Source organism: Triticum dicoccoides, chromosome 4A, assembly GCF_002162155.2.
Source record: "Triticum dicoccoides isolate Atlit2015 ecotype Zavitan chromosome 4A, WEW_v2.0, whole genome shotgun sequence".
NCBI classification, from domain to species: Eukaryota; Viridiplantae; Streptophyta; class Magnoliopsida; order Poales; family Poaceae; genus Triticum; species Triticum dicoccoides.
Window position 1 is genome coordinate 511,466,570 of NC_041386.1, and position 14,916 is coordinate 511,481,485.

Here is a 14,916-nt window from a genome sequence, read left to right on the forward strand (position 1 = left end):
TCTTTGTCCCTTTTATAAGGGCGGAGGAGGCGATGAGTCTCCCCACTTGCCTGGCAAAACCGCTTATTCCCCAGGCGCCGTAATTGATGGCGCGGTTGGGTTACCCACGTCCGTATTGATGAGAATCCCATGATAAGGGGAACACGATCTCTGCTTTGACAAGAGGTATCGAGAAAACCGCCTCGCGATATGTGCGGAGCTGGTTGAGAAAAGCGGTTCGAATAACAACGGGGCCATGAAGTGATGTTATACTATCAAAACATGTCAGTGGATTAGATTTATGGAAGTATTATTCTCTCTACGGTGGTATATGGAACTTATTTTACAGGGTCGGACACTATCCTTGCATTCAAACTCTTCCATGGTGTATTCGGAGGAGGAACCCGCTTTGCAATGCTGAAGACAACACTGCGCGCCGGACTCATCATCATTGAAGTCTGGTTCAGGGGCTACTAAGGGAGTCCTGGATTAGGGGGTCTCCGGACAGCCGGACTATATCCTTTGGCCGGACTGTTGGACTATTAAGATACAAGACTAAAGACTTCGTCCCGTGTCCGGATGGGACTCTACTTGGCGTGGAAGGCAAGCTAGGCAATACGAATATGGATATCTCCTCCTTTGTAACCGACCTTGTGTAACCCTAGCCCCCTCCGGTGTCTATGTAAACCGGAGGGTTTTAGTCCGTAGGACAACATACAATCATACTATAGGCTAGCTTCTAGGGTTTAGCCTCTCTGATCTCGTGGTAGATCTACTCTTGTAATACGCATATCATCAAGAATAATCAAGCAGGACATAGGGTTTTACCTCTATCAAGAGGGCCCAAACCTGGATAAACATCGTGTCCCCTGCCTCCTGTTACCATCCTCCTTAGACGCATAGTTCGGGACCCCCTACCCGAGATCCGCCGGTTTTGACACCGACAACGGGCGTTCGCTAAATAAATAAACCGATCTAAATAAATAAATAAATAAATAGGGTTTCGAAAAAACCGATCGGTTTTCCGAGGAAAACCAGCGGCGGCGAACTACCTCAACGAGATCCGGCGAGGTCGGCGGTGGCTCTGGCGGCTAACGGCGTCAGCGGCGAGGGGAACCGGCGGCGGCGGGGCGTTGCGGTGCGGCACGGGCGGCGGAGCTCCGGCGGCGGGGGCGAGGCTGTGGGGCGGGGCTAGGGTTTCGGGCGGGGCTAGGGTTTCAGGCGGGGTGGCGCTGGCTCGGGCCTCCGCAGCTTTAAAGGGCCGGCCGGGCTAGTGTCCAGGTCGGACACGGCCCAGTTAGGTCGGTTGGTTTTTTTTTAAATAATCCCGCTCGGAAGAACAAAGAAAAGAAATACTAAACGGACTCCAAAAATCCTGAAACAAATTGTCCCCGTCCTCTAAAAAACTAACGGACAAGGTGAACATTTATTTGGGCCTCTAATGCAATTTTGAAAAACGCATATTTTTCCTAATTCAAATAAAATAGCGATAAAAACTCCAAATGAAATCTTATTTGATTTTAATATTAAACCTCCAATATTTATTTATTTTGGGGAAGTTATTTTATCCCCTCTCTTTTTATTTTCATAAAATAAATATTCGAAGAGAAAATAATTAAAATCAAACGATCTTCTTTTCAAAATTTGAGAAAACTCAAATATGAAAATAACGAAATTCCCAACTCTCTCCACGGGTCCTTGAGTTGCGTAGAATTTATAGGATCAAACCAAAATGCAATAAGATATGATATGCAATGATGATCTAATGCATAACATTCCAAATTGAAAATTTGGGATGTTACAAATGTCAACATGTGAAATTGATTTTTAAAATATGTGTAACAGTTTATTTCAAAAGAGTGAAATATGTTTTCACAAAAATGTGCAATTGAAATACATATGATTTTTATAAAACAAGCCAGTGAAAAGTGAAATGTAATGTCAACATGTGAAATTGATTATTTTGAAATGGGTAACCATTTATTTCAAATGATGAAATATGTTATTTTAAAAATGTGCAATTGAAATACATGTGATTTTTGTGAAATAAGCTAGTGCAAAGTGAAATGTAGTTGTTGAAATTGAAAGAAGAAAAGAAACTGAAATGTCAACTTGTGAAACTGATTAAAATCATTGTATTCAAAAGATTTCAAAACAGTGAAATATGTTTCATGAATTTTAAACCCATTTAAAATGTATCAAAATTTGGTCTTGTTTTTAAGGTCTTTGCGACATGAGTTCAAATATATATAAAGTATTAAAATGAAATATTGGTTCTATGAGTCATTGAAAATGATATGAGAAAAATTAAAAGCAAGTCTTTAGTTGGACAGGCAATACGCACATGCAGTGCGCCTCTCTGCTATCTCATTTGAAAAAAGGCTGTTGTTGCGAACCCCCTTCTTTTTGTATTGTTGTGTATTTCCTTTTTTTTTAAATCGATGCATGCAGTCGCTTTATTAATTATTCACACAAGACTATACAAAGTCATACAACAGTAAGACTATAGCCACCGTCTAGGCAACATTAGTCGCTACTCCTATCCAGTTGATGTAGGGATGCTGATAGTCTGGGTCTAATACCAATCAGACCTCACAGTCAAACCTAACATTTAAGACCTGAGGTCCCAATCAGGACGCCTGCCGGGTATGGGCACCCACCAGTCCGACGCATTCCTCAACCAGGACGTCTGCCGGGTCTGAGGCCGCCGCAGCCACCTGCCACCAATCCATCTTCAGTGTTGTACTGCTGCATCTACCTTGTCGGTCTAGCTGCATCGACGCCACCACGACGCCAGACAACGCCACCATCATGCGCTCGTCCTTCATCACACGCCCACCGGCGAGACCCCGCTGCTCCATGCCGCTGAGACCCGCCGTTGTCGACGTGCCAGATGCCACGCCGCTCCTCCGACACGGAACACCACCTGCTGCAACTGGTCCCATCCCCTACGCCTGCAGTTCCTCAAACCGAGCACCCAGTCGCCCAGGCGGCGCCTCCAACAAGGGCACGACACACATAGTGCCGCCGCCGCCGCCCAATCTAAGGAGATTTAGGGTTTTCACCCGGGCATGGGGTCGGGGTGGAGGGCAGGGACCTCGACGGCGCCTGCAAGTAGGAGAACAGCGACCCTGGTCGTCGCCACCGTTAGGATGAACGAGTCATCCAGAGTTTCCTCCGGTCCGATGTCACCTCTACCAGCCCCCGCGAATGCACCGAGGCCACCAACTGCAGCGGGAGAGAGACTGCAGCGCGGAGGAGATCCACTGGCGACTCACCGCCCACGTGGTCAAGACGTCCTCCATCCATCCCCCGGGAACGTCGCCAGCCGAGACGTCGTCGCCATGCCTAACGGGGCCGCCGCCCCTGGTCCAGGTTCCTCCACGAAGGCTGGAGTGGCGAGATCCGCCGCGAGCAACGAGATCCGGCACCACGCGGCCGACGCCATCGCCCAAGCCCGCTGTCGACCGATCTCGCCGCCAGGAGCCCGCACGCTGCCGGGAATCCTACACCCATGGATCTGGGCACCCGTACACCGCCGCGAGTCCGCCGCCTCCGGGATCCGCCACACCGTCGAGAGGGCCGCACCCCGTGGATTAGGACGCCCGTACCGCCGTGGATCCGAAAACGGGAAGAGAGACCCTCCGCCGCCGCCGTTGCACGTACGGGCTTTGCCCGGCGCCGACCATCGGCAGCGGAGGAGGGGGAGAAGGGCGCTGGAGGGACTAGGCGGCGGCGGCGGCGGCGGAGCCCTCCCGAGTCGCCCGCGGGGGAGGCGACCCGAGTGGTACGTGGATTTTCTGTTAGTGTGTGTATTTCCTAAACATAATGACTTGCTTTTTGTACGAAACAGTGTCGCACTAATCTCAGAATGGCAATGAGCAGCTGCGGATGTGCCGGTACTTAGCGTTACGGCGCAACTTTTCATTTTAGATGCGCACCTGTTTTCCCTTTCTCTGATCAACTAGCTATCCCAGCGGCATGTGTACACGAGACGAGATGCCCATCGTTAGTACCGTCTCATTGCGCAATGGGTTGAAAGTTAAGACCGTGATTTGGCTTTCACAAGTACTCCCTCCGTAAAGAAATATCAGAGCGAGATCACTAAAATGAGGATCTGAACGCTCTTATATTTGTTTAAGAGGAAGTATTTATCAGGCAATTAGCAGATTATTGGCACCACTGTCTTCTCAAACTACAATGGTATGTGGAAGATGTTTGTGCAAACTTTTCTGCACTTTCCCATGTGGGACTAAACTGCTACATGTATCATCACCTCACAAATGGACAACTGACATGTATCCATGAATTAATATATTGGAGACTAAAGCCATCTAACCTTCAGACACTTTTCACAATGAACAACCGAACAGAAGTCAAAATATTATAGTATGCCATCCAAGATTTTAGTATGTCTAGTTTTGGACCAACCAAACATACTCTATATGACCACCCATCACCCATGTATACAGAGGCAAAAAGAACCGTAAAACAGTCCTAGTTCTTTCCATCACATGAAGCATTCCCTTTTTTACTTTCTTTCTTTTTTGTCTTCGTCTAGTAGACACTGTTCAGGTAGAAGAACAGGGCCGCCAATGCAACGATCCCGACCGCGATACCAATAGGCAAAGCTTTCCTGCAAGAGAGCAAAATAATTTTCCAAAGTTCGTCATCAATCAGTCTCTACTCTTTGTAGCTAACATCACAACGTTGAATCGACACGTATGAAGGAGAAGTCAAGCTAATTGATTATTTTGCTTTTCTTCTTGTAGGGTTCAACTACTTACCCCACAGTCTCGTCCTTTTTGAGCTGCTCCTTCCTCGCCTTCCGGGCATCAGTGGCGTTGGCGTTCTTGGCCACTGGTGGTTCGTAGGGCCTGAATCTTCTCTTAGGAGCGGCACAGACTGCATCAACAATGGAGTTCAGTGGTTGGAATATGAAAATGAATGACAACTTCTTTTTATGCCAAGAACTGTAGAACAATCATTCAACGGTATTTTCGTAAATATTAACATGCAACATGTACATATAAAAGAAAGGCAAAAGGTAAAGAAAAGAGTATTCAATTTCTGCTCTGGGCAACATTTAAGACAGTTGTCCAAGTAGCTAAGTTAGAACCCCAGCATCACAGGTTGACTATATTTAAAATTTCTTCGCAAAAAATCAGTACTGCCTTTGATCCAAATTAATTGACGCAGCTATAGAGTACATGGCTAAAAAACAGGGGCTGACCGAAAATGTGTCAACAAACCATGTAAGAGCGAGAAAAATGAGGATTAACAAGGGCAACGGGTTAGCTTGCTTTCCACACTCTATCTCACTTTTTTTTCGAAACGGAGGCAAAAGATTTGCCTCATTCATTAAATAAGAGAGAAGAGTTTTAGGGTGTTACAAGTGACCACACACACGGCATGGCAACTACTCGTGTACAATAATGGACCCTAGTTTTTTAGCACCCGCGAGAACCCAAAGCTTGGCGTCATCGATGATAGTCCGAAGGAGGACCGGGGGTGGTGCACTCTTGCGATGGAAGACCCGAGCGTTACGCTCGTTCCGATTGTCCAAGAAACCAACATTGTAAGGGAGGCCAAGGCTCGTCGATCTAGGTTTTGCAAGCTGGTTCGCTTGCCCACCATTCCAAAACGGATCCATCCAAGTGTCAAGAAGAGGTGTCCATGTGAGCAAGACCGAATTCAAGGATGACCGAGTTCCATAGCCGAATAGTGTAGCGGCATTTGAAGAAGAGGTGCGCGCCCGTCTCGCCTTCAGTCCTGCAGAGCGGGCAGAGTCCACAGTTTTCCCATCCGCGCCGCTCTAATCTGTCGGCAGTCCAAATCCGGTCTTGGATAGTCAACCAAGCAAAGAATTTGATCTTGGGAGGGGCCCAAGCCTTCCATATCATGAAGTCCATAGGCGAGAGCATCAAGCCGAGGAATTGTGCCTTGTATGCAGTGGCCGCCGAGTAGATCCCTTTATTGGCATGTTTCCAGATAATGTCATCGTCAGCTTGTGTGTCCAGGTGTAGATCATGCACCAACATCCATAACGTCAAGAATTGACGGATGTGGGCAACGGAAGCGACGATGTTGTGGCTGATCTTAAGAATCCAAGCATTTCCATCGAGGGCTTCATGCAGTTTCCAATTCTTACGCGTGGAGGCATCATATATTAAAGGAGCAATGTCCTTCGGTTTCCGCCCAAGAAGCCATGGGGAGTCCCAAAAAGGTGTTTTGGCTCCATTGCCCAAAATGGTGGTCGTTGAGGCATAGAAGAAGTCCATGTCGTCCTCCGTGCAGGGGTTCCCAAGCCCCACCCAAAGCTTGTTCGGCGCCTTCCATTCATACCAAGGCCATCTAAGACGTAAGGCCCGAGCAAACTTGTCAGTGTCTAGAACCCCAAGGCCTCCGTACTCCTTGGGGCGACAGACCACCTTCCAATTCACTTTACATTTGGCACCAGTCGTCTTATCTGAACCAGACCAGAGAAAGGCCCTCTCCAATTTGTTGATGTTGTGAAGAGAGCGCGGTGGCACGATGAGGGGTGTGATGGCATACACTGCCTGGGAGGCAATGGCTGATTTGACAAGTGTCGTGCGCCCGATGGTGGTGGTGTTTTGTCCGTCCTAGGTGACAAGTTTGTCGGCCGCCTTGTCCTCAAGGTATTGGAAATCTACAAACTTGAGCTGCCAGACCGAGAGTGGGAGTCCCAGGTATTTCATCAGGAAGGTGGCTCTGGACACCGGTACGCCACTGAGGACATGATCCAAGTCAACGTTGGAGCACCGGATGGGCACAACCGAGCTTTTGTGAAAGTTGGTGCATAGACCCGTGACATCACCGAAGCCCTTCAAAATGGTGGAGAGGTTGTCGATGTCACTCTTGATAGGGGCCATAAAAATGGCCGCGTCATCCGCGTATAAGGAGGTTCTCATCATAGCACCTCGTCCCCGAATCTTATGAAGGAGGCCCTTCCTCGTTGCCAAGTCAAGTATTTGGTGAAGAGGATCAATTGCGAGGACGAATAGCAATGGCGAGATCGAGCCCCCTTGCCAAAAACCGCGACCATGTTTGATGGGAGGTCCGGGCAGACCATTGAGCAGGAAACGTGAGGAAGAGGTGCAAAGTAGAGCGGCAATCCAATCACGGAATTTGCAAGGGAAGCCCTTTAGTTGCAAGAGGTGGAGGATGAATTCCCATCTGACAAAGTCGAAGGCTTTTCTTATGTCCAGCTTGGAAAGAAGGGCGGGGGTCTTGCATTTGTGAAGGCGTCGAGCAAAGTTCCGCACATACATGAAGTTGTCATGAATGTTTCTCTTTTTAATGAAGGCGCTTTGGGCGTTGGAGACGAGGGCATCTAAAGTCACAGTTTTTTTTTAGAGTCAAGCCACAATTTTTGTGATGGCTAAATTAGCAGCCACCCTCGTGGCAAATGCAATGGCAAGTGGGGTAAGAGTCTACCATGGGTGCAACGAAAACACTCATGGAATTTATGTGCCTAACGGCTCCTTTGATTCATAGGTATTTTGGATGGATGATTTGGATTCAGGAATCCTTAGGAATTATTCCTTAGAATTCATTTGTATTATGTTTCGAAGGAAAATTTTCATCCCCTCAAGCCTCTTGGAAGAATTCCTTTGTTTTTGCTATGCTAGCACTCTTCCATTCAAATTCCTGTAATTTTCAGATTCTATAGGATTCAAGAGGACATCATAGTGCAATCATGCCTTTTTTTTCTCTATATTCCAGCGTTTTAATAATCCTGTGAATCAGAAAAAGCCCTGACATCCGGTAAAGTGTGGTTACACAAAATTTTCTCACCAGGGCAGTAGTAGTCATCGGACAGCTTCTCAAACGGAGTCTTGTCCTTGTATATGTACCTACAACATTCGCAAAAGTGCAGAGCGCATCAGGAGCAGTCAACTTCACCGTAGCAACGCGCGGGCAGGCTCACCCACCCGCAGTCCCGGCAGATGTAGGCCTGCTTCGTCTCAACGCGGCCGAACCGCATCGTGATCCGCGCCGCCGCCGCGGACGTCGCCCTGCACGGCGCTGGCAGCCGGACCCGCACAAGCAGCGGCGGCGCGCAGAACGCCGACCGGAGCCGCGCGGGGCTCCCCGCCGGCGCGCGCGCCAGCGACGGGGCCTGCGCCTGCATCTGCAGTGCCATTGATGCAGCTCTCTCTCGGATTCTTCTTTACGGCCTAGCCCGTGGAGGCAACAGCTGATCGACGCACGATCTGCCAAGAGCTGCTGATCGAGAGCGATGAAATGCACGCGGGAAAGCACTGTGGGAGGAGGGGTGGGGGTGCCTGGGGATAAGAGTCGGTGGTTGGACCGTTGGTGCTGGAAGCATCGCACTTTTCCTTTGCTGCCTAGTGGAGTGGAGGAGGTAAGGGCAGTGTGGAGGCTGCGTGGCATTCATGGCTTCCCTTCGCTCGCTATCCCTTTCCACTGGACGCGCGCGGGTTCCACTTGGCGCCCTCTCTATCTCTCCACTGGACGGGATTCCTCTGTCCTGCTTTTGGATGGCAAATTAGCATGTTTTTTTTTCTTTCAAGAAGTGCTGAGTATATAGGCAATGTTTTGATTAATTTAATCCAGAAAATAATCATGAACATTGTATTAACAAAATTAACGACATACTAATTATGATCTAGATAAGCACCTACTACGCAATCAGTAGACACATCTACTGATTGCAAGAAGATGCAGATGATGCAGAGGAACAAGGCTGGGATTACTGGGCAATGCCCCCGAACAACAACAATGTCATTCAAGGAGAAGCTTTTTTAGAGCTAAATTATCTGTTGGTCCATGAGCAGCAGGATGGTGCTTCTCATGCAGTTGAGATGGAGCATAGTGGTCTCACTCTATTTCTTGGCATTCATTCCAACAATGTTGAGTCTGTAGGATCAGTTCAGGGTGCTGTCAATCTACAGCTGTTTGGAAATCTGCTAGCTCCACCAGATCCACCAGCTCATCAGCTTGATGTGATGCAATTTCCATTTGATCTCAATATGTCACTTGAAGCTATGATGCAGCCTATGCAACTGGAGTTTCTTCCCTTGGTGCAACAGGCAAAAGAGGTTGTGCAGCAAGAGCAAATTTCTCTGCTTGACATTGCAGCTAACATTCAGCAGCCACCACAAATTGATGCTTCAAGTGCTTCACAGTTGCTTGGTGCAAATCAAATGCAAGATATGACAGAGCAACTACTGCCAGCCCCTGCCACTCAGCATCCTGCTAGCAACCTGCCATATAGTCAATTCTTATTGGGCCTCACTGAAACTCAGGGCACCAATTGAAGGAAATATGCCCCAGAGGCAATAATAAAGTTATTATTTATTTCCTTATATCATGATAAATGTTTATTATTCATGCTAGAATTGTATTAACCGGAAACGTAATGCTTGTGTGAATACATAGACAAACAAAGTGTCACTAGTATGCCTGTACTTGACTAGTTCGTTAATTGAAGATGGTTATGCTTCCTAACCATAGACATGAGTTGTCATTTGATTAACGGGATCACATCATTAGGAGAATGATGTGATTGACATGACCCATTCCATTAGCTTAGCACCCGATCGTTTAGTATGTTGCTATTGCTTTCTTCATGACTTATACATGTTCCTATGACTATGAGATTATGCAACTCCCGTTTACCGGAGGAACACTTTGTGTGCTACCAAACGTCACAACGTAACTGGGTGATTATAAAGGTGCTCTACAAGTGTCTCCAAAGGTACATGTTGGGTTGGCGTATTTCGAGATTAGGATTTGTCGCTCCGATTGTCGGAGAGGTATCTCTGGGCCCTCTCGGTAATACACATCACTTAAAGCCTTGCAAGCAATGCAACTAACAAGTTAGTTGCAAGATGATGTATTACGGAATGAGTAAAGAGACTTGCCGGTAACGAGATTGAATTAGGTATTGAGATACCAACGATCGAATCTCGGGCAAGTAACATACTGATGACAAAGGGAACAACGTATGTTGTTATGCGGTCTGGCCGATAAAGATCTTCGTAGAATATGTAGGAGCCAATATGAGCATCCAGGTTCCGCTATTGGTTATTGACTGGAGACGTGTCTCGGTCATGTCTACATTGTTCTCGAACCCGTAGGGTCCGCATGCTTAACGTTACGATGACAGTTTCATTATGATTTTATATATTTTGATGTACCGAAGGTTGTTCGGAGTCCCGGATGTGATCACGGACTTGACAAGGAGTCTCGAAATGGTCGAGACATAAAGATCGATATATTGGACGACTATATTTGGACACCAGAAAGGTTCCGGGTAAGATTGGGACAATACCGGATCACCGGGAGGTTATCAGAACACCCCGGGAGGTATATGGGCCTTATTGGGCCTTAGTGGAAAGGAGGGGAAAGGAGCAAGGGAGGGGGCGCCCCCCCAAGCCCAAACCGAATTGGGAGGGGGGCCGCCCCCCCCCCCTTTCCTTCCTCCCTCCTTCCTCTTCCTTCCCTCTCCTACTCCTAATAGGAAAAAAGGGAAGTCCTATCTCGGTGGGAGTTGGACTCCCCCCCTTGGGCGCGCCACCCTCCTTGGCCGGCCCCCTCCTCCACTCCTTTATATACGGGGGCAGGGGGCACCCCAGAGACATAACAATTGATCATTGATCTCTTAGCCATGTGCGGTGCCCCCATCCACCATAATCCTCGATAATATTGTAGCAGTGCTTAGGCGAAGCCCTGCGACGGTAGAACATCAAGATCGTCACCATGCCGTCGTGCTGACAGAACTCATCCCCGACACTTTGCTGGATCGGAGTCCGGGGATCGTCATCGAGCTTAACGTGTGCAAAAACTCGGAGGTGCCGTAGTTTCGGTGCTTGATCGGTCGGGCCGTGAAGACATACAACTACATCAACCGCGTTGTTATAACGCTTCCGCTTCCGGTCTATGAGGGTACGTAGACAACACTCTCCCCTCTCGTTGCTGTATATCACCATGATCTTGTGTGTGCATAGGAATTTTTTTGAAATTACTACGTTCCCCAACAGTGGCATCCGAGCCTAGGTTTTATGTGTTGATGTTATATGCACGAGTAGAACACAAGTGAGTTGTGGGCGATATAAGTCATACTGCTTACCAGCATATCATACTTTGGTTCGGCGGTATTTTTGGATGAAGCGGCCCGGGCCGACATTACGCGCACGCTTATGCGAGACTGGTTCTACCGACGTGCTTTGCACACAGGTGGCTGGCGGGTGTCAGTTTCTCCAACTTTAGTTGAACCGAGTGTGCCTACGCCCGGTCCTTGCGAAGGTTAAAACAACACCAACTTGACAAACTATCGTTGTGGTTTTTGATGCGTAGGTAAGATTGGTTCTTGCTAAGCCCGTAGCAGCCACGTAAAACTTGCAACAAACAAAGTAGAGGACGTCTAACTTGTTTTTGCAGGGCATGTTGTGATGTGATATGGTCAAGGCATGATGCTAAATTTTATTGTATGAGATGATCATGTTTTGTAACCAAGTTATCGGCAACTTGCAGGAGCCATATGGTTGTCGCTTTATTGCATGCAATGCAATCGCCCTGTAATGATTTACTTTATCACTAAGCGGTAGCGATAGTCGTAGAAGCATAAGATTGGCGAGATGACAACGATGCTACGATGGAGATCAAGTTGTCGCGCCGGTGATGATGGTGATCATGACGATGCTTCAGAGATGAAGATCACAGGCACAAGATGATGATGGCAATATCATATCACTTATATTGATTGCATGTGATGCTTATCTTTTTTGCATCTTATCTTGCTTTGATTGACAGTAGCATTATAAGATGATCTCTCACTAAATTTCAAGATAAAAGTGTTCTCCCTAAGTATGCACTGTTGCTAAAGTTCGTCGTGCCCAGACACCACATGATGATCGGGTGTGATAAGCTCTACGTCCATCTACAACGGGTGCAAGCCAGTTTTGCACACGCAGAATACTCAGGTTAAACTTGACGAGCCTAGCATATGCAAATATGGCCTCGAAACACTGAGACCGAAAGGTCGAGCGTGAATCATATAGTAGATATGATCAACATGAAGGAAATATGCCCTAGAGGCAATAATAAGCTATTATTTATTTCCTTATATCATGATAAATGTTTATTATTCATGCTAAAATTGTATTATCCGGAAACATAATACATGTGTGAATACATAGACAAACAGAGTGTCACTAGTATGCCTCTACTTGACTAGCTCGTTGATCAAAGATGGTTATGTTTCCTAACCATAGACATGAGTTGTCATTTGATTAACAGGATCACATCATTAGGAGAATGATGTGATTGACTTGACCCATTCTGTTAGCATAGCACTTGATCGTTTAGTTTGTTGCTATTGCTTTCTTCATGACTTATACATGTTCCTATGACTATGAGATTATGCAACTCCCGTTTACCGGAGGAACACTTTGTGTGTCACCAAACGTCACAACGTAACTGGGTGATTATAAAGGTGCTCTACAGGTGTCTCCGAAGGTACTTGTTGGGTTGGCGTATTTCGAGATTAGGATTTGTCACTCCGATTGTCGGAGAGGTATCTCTGGGCCCTCTCGGTAATGCACATCACTTAAGCCTTGCAAGCATTGCAACTAATGAGTTAGTTGCGGGATAATGTATTACGAAACGAGTAAAGAGACTTGCCGGTAACGAGATTGAACTAGGTATTGAGATACCAACGATCGAATCTCGGGCAAGTAACATACCGATGACAAAGGGAACAACGTATGTTGTTATGCGGTCTGACCGATAAAGATCTTCGTAGAATATGTGGGAGCCAATATGAGCATCCAGGTTCCGCTATTGGTTATTGACCGGAGACGTGTCTCGGTCATGTCTACATTGTTCTCGAACCCATAGGGTACGCACGCTTAAGGTTTCGATGACAGTTATATTATGAGTTTATGAGTTTTGATGTACCGAAGGAGTTCGGAGTCCCGGATGAGATCGGGGACAAGACGAGGAGTCTCAAAATGGTCGAGACGTAAAGATCGATATATTGGACGACTATATTCGGACATCGGAAAGGGTCCGAGTGATTCGGGTATTTTTCGGAGTACCGGAGAGTTACGGGAATACGTATTGGGCCTTATTGGGCCATACGGGAAAGAAGGAAAAGGGCCTCAAGGGTGGTCGCACCCCTCCCCTTGGTCTGGTCCGAATTGGACTAGGGAAGGGGGGCGCCCCCTTCCTTCCTTCTCCTTTTCCCTTCCTCTTTTCCTATTCCATATGGGAGGTGAAATCCTACTAGGACTAGGGAGTCCTAGTAGGACTCCACACTTGGCGCGCCCCCTCCTAGGGCCGGCCTCCTCCTCCCTTGCTCTTTTATATACGGGTGCAGGGGTGCTCCCCAAGGACACAACAATTGATCATTGATCTCTTAGCTGTGTGCGGTACCCCCTTCCACCATAATCCTCGATAATATTGTAGCGGTGCTTAGGCGAAGCCCTGCGATAGTAGAACATCAAGATCGTCACCACGCCGTCGTGCTGATGGAACTCTTCCCCCAAATTCTGCTGGATCGGAGTCCGGGGATCGTCATCGAGCTGAACGTGTGCTAAAACTCGCAGGTGTCGTAGTTTCGATTGCTTGATCGGTCGGGCCGTGAAGACGTACGACTACATCAACCGCGTTGTGCTAACGCTTCCGCTTTCAGTCTACGAGGGTACGTACACAACACTCTCCCCTCTCGTTGCTATGCATCACCATGATCTTACGTGTGCGTAGGAATTTTTTTGAAATTACTATGTTCCCCAACAGTGGTATCAGAGCCTAGGTTATATGCGTTGATGTTATGCACGAGTAGAACACAAGTGAGTTGTGGGCGATATAAGGCATACTACTTACCAGCATGCCATACTTTGGTTCGGCGATATTGTTGGATGAAGCGGCACGGACCGACATTACGCGTACGCTTACGCGAGGCTGGTTCTACCGACGTGCTTTGCACACAGGTGGCTGGCGGGTGTCAGTTTCTCTAACTTTAGTTGAACCAAGTGTGGCTACGTCCGGTCCTTGCGAAGGTTAAAACAGCACCAACTTGACAAACTATCGTTGTGGTTTTGATGCGTAGGTAAGAACGGTTCTTGCTCAGCCCGTAGCAGCCACGTAAAACTTGCAACTACAAAGTAGAGGATGTCTAACTTGTTTTTGCAGGGCATGTTGTGATGTGATATGGTCAAGACGTGATGAGACATAAGTTGTTGTATGAGATGATCATGTTTTATTGAAGTTATCGGCAACTGGCAAAAGCCTTATGGTTATCTCTCTATTGCATAAGATGCAAGCGCCAAATAATTGCTTTACTTTATCGCTATGCGATAGCAATAGTTGCAAGAGCAATTGTTGGCGAGACAACCACGTGATGACACATTGATATAGATCAAGATGATGGAGATCATGGTGTCATGCCGGTGACGATGGAGATCATGACGATGCTTTGGAGATGGAGATCAAAGGCACAAGATGATGATGGCCATATCATGTCACATATTTTGATTGCATGTGATGTTTATCTTTTATACATCTTATTTTGCTTAGTTCGACGGTAGCTTTATAAGATGATCTCACTAATTATCAAGGTACAAGTGCTCTCCCTGAGTATGCACCGTTGCGAAAGTTCTTCGTGCTGAGACACCACGTGATGATCGGGTGTGATAGGCTCTACGTTCAAATACAACGGGTGCAAAACAGTTGCAGACGCGGAATACTCAGGTTAAACTTGACGAGCCTAGCATATAACAGATATGGCCTCGGAACACGGAGACCGAAAGGTCGAGCGTGAATCATATAGTAGATATGATCAACATAGTGATGTTCACCATTGAAACTACTCCATCTCACGTGATGATCGGACATGGTTTAGTTGATTTGGATCACGTGATCACTTAGAGGACTAGAGGGATGTCT

The 14,916-nt window shown here is 47.2% G+C and overlaps 1 protein-coding gene across 1 annotated transcript; it reads right to left on the reverse strand.

Moving 5' to 3' along the window:
- Positions 1-4,278: 4,278 nt before the first annotated feature.
- Positions 4,279-8,355, reverse strand: LOC119286469. The gene is made up of 4 exons (XM_037565846.1): positions 7,935-8,355; positions 7,798-7,856; positions 4,767-4,884; positions 4,279-4,615 (listed from the first exon to the last, which is right to left on the reverse strand). The coding sequence occupies exons 1-4, from the start codon at positions 8,144-8,146 to the stop codon at positions 4,537-4,539; spliced, it is 468 nt and encodes a 155-aa protein (XP_037421743.1). The 5' UTR covers positions 8,147-8,355; the 3' UTR covers positions 4,279-4,536.
- Positions 8,356-14,916: the final 6,561 nt, after the last annotated feature.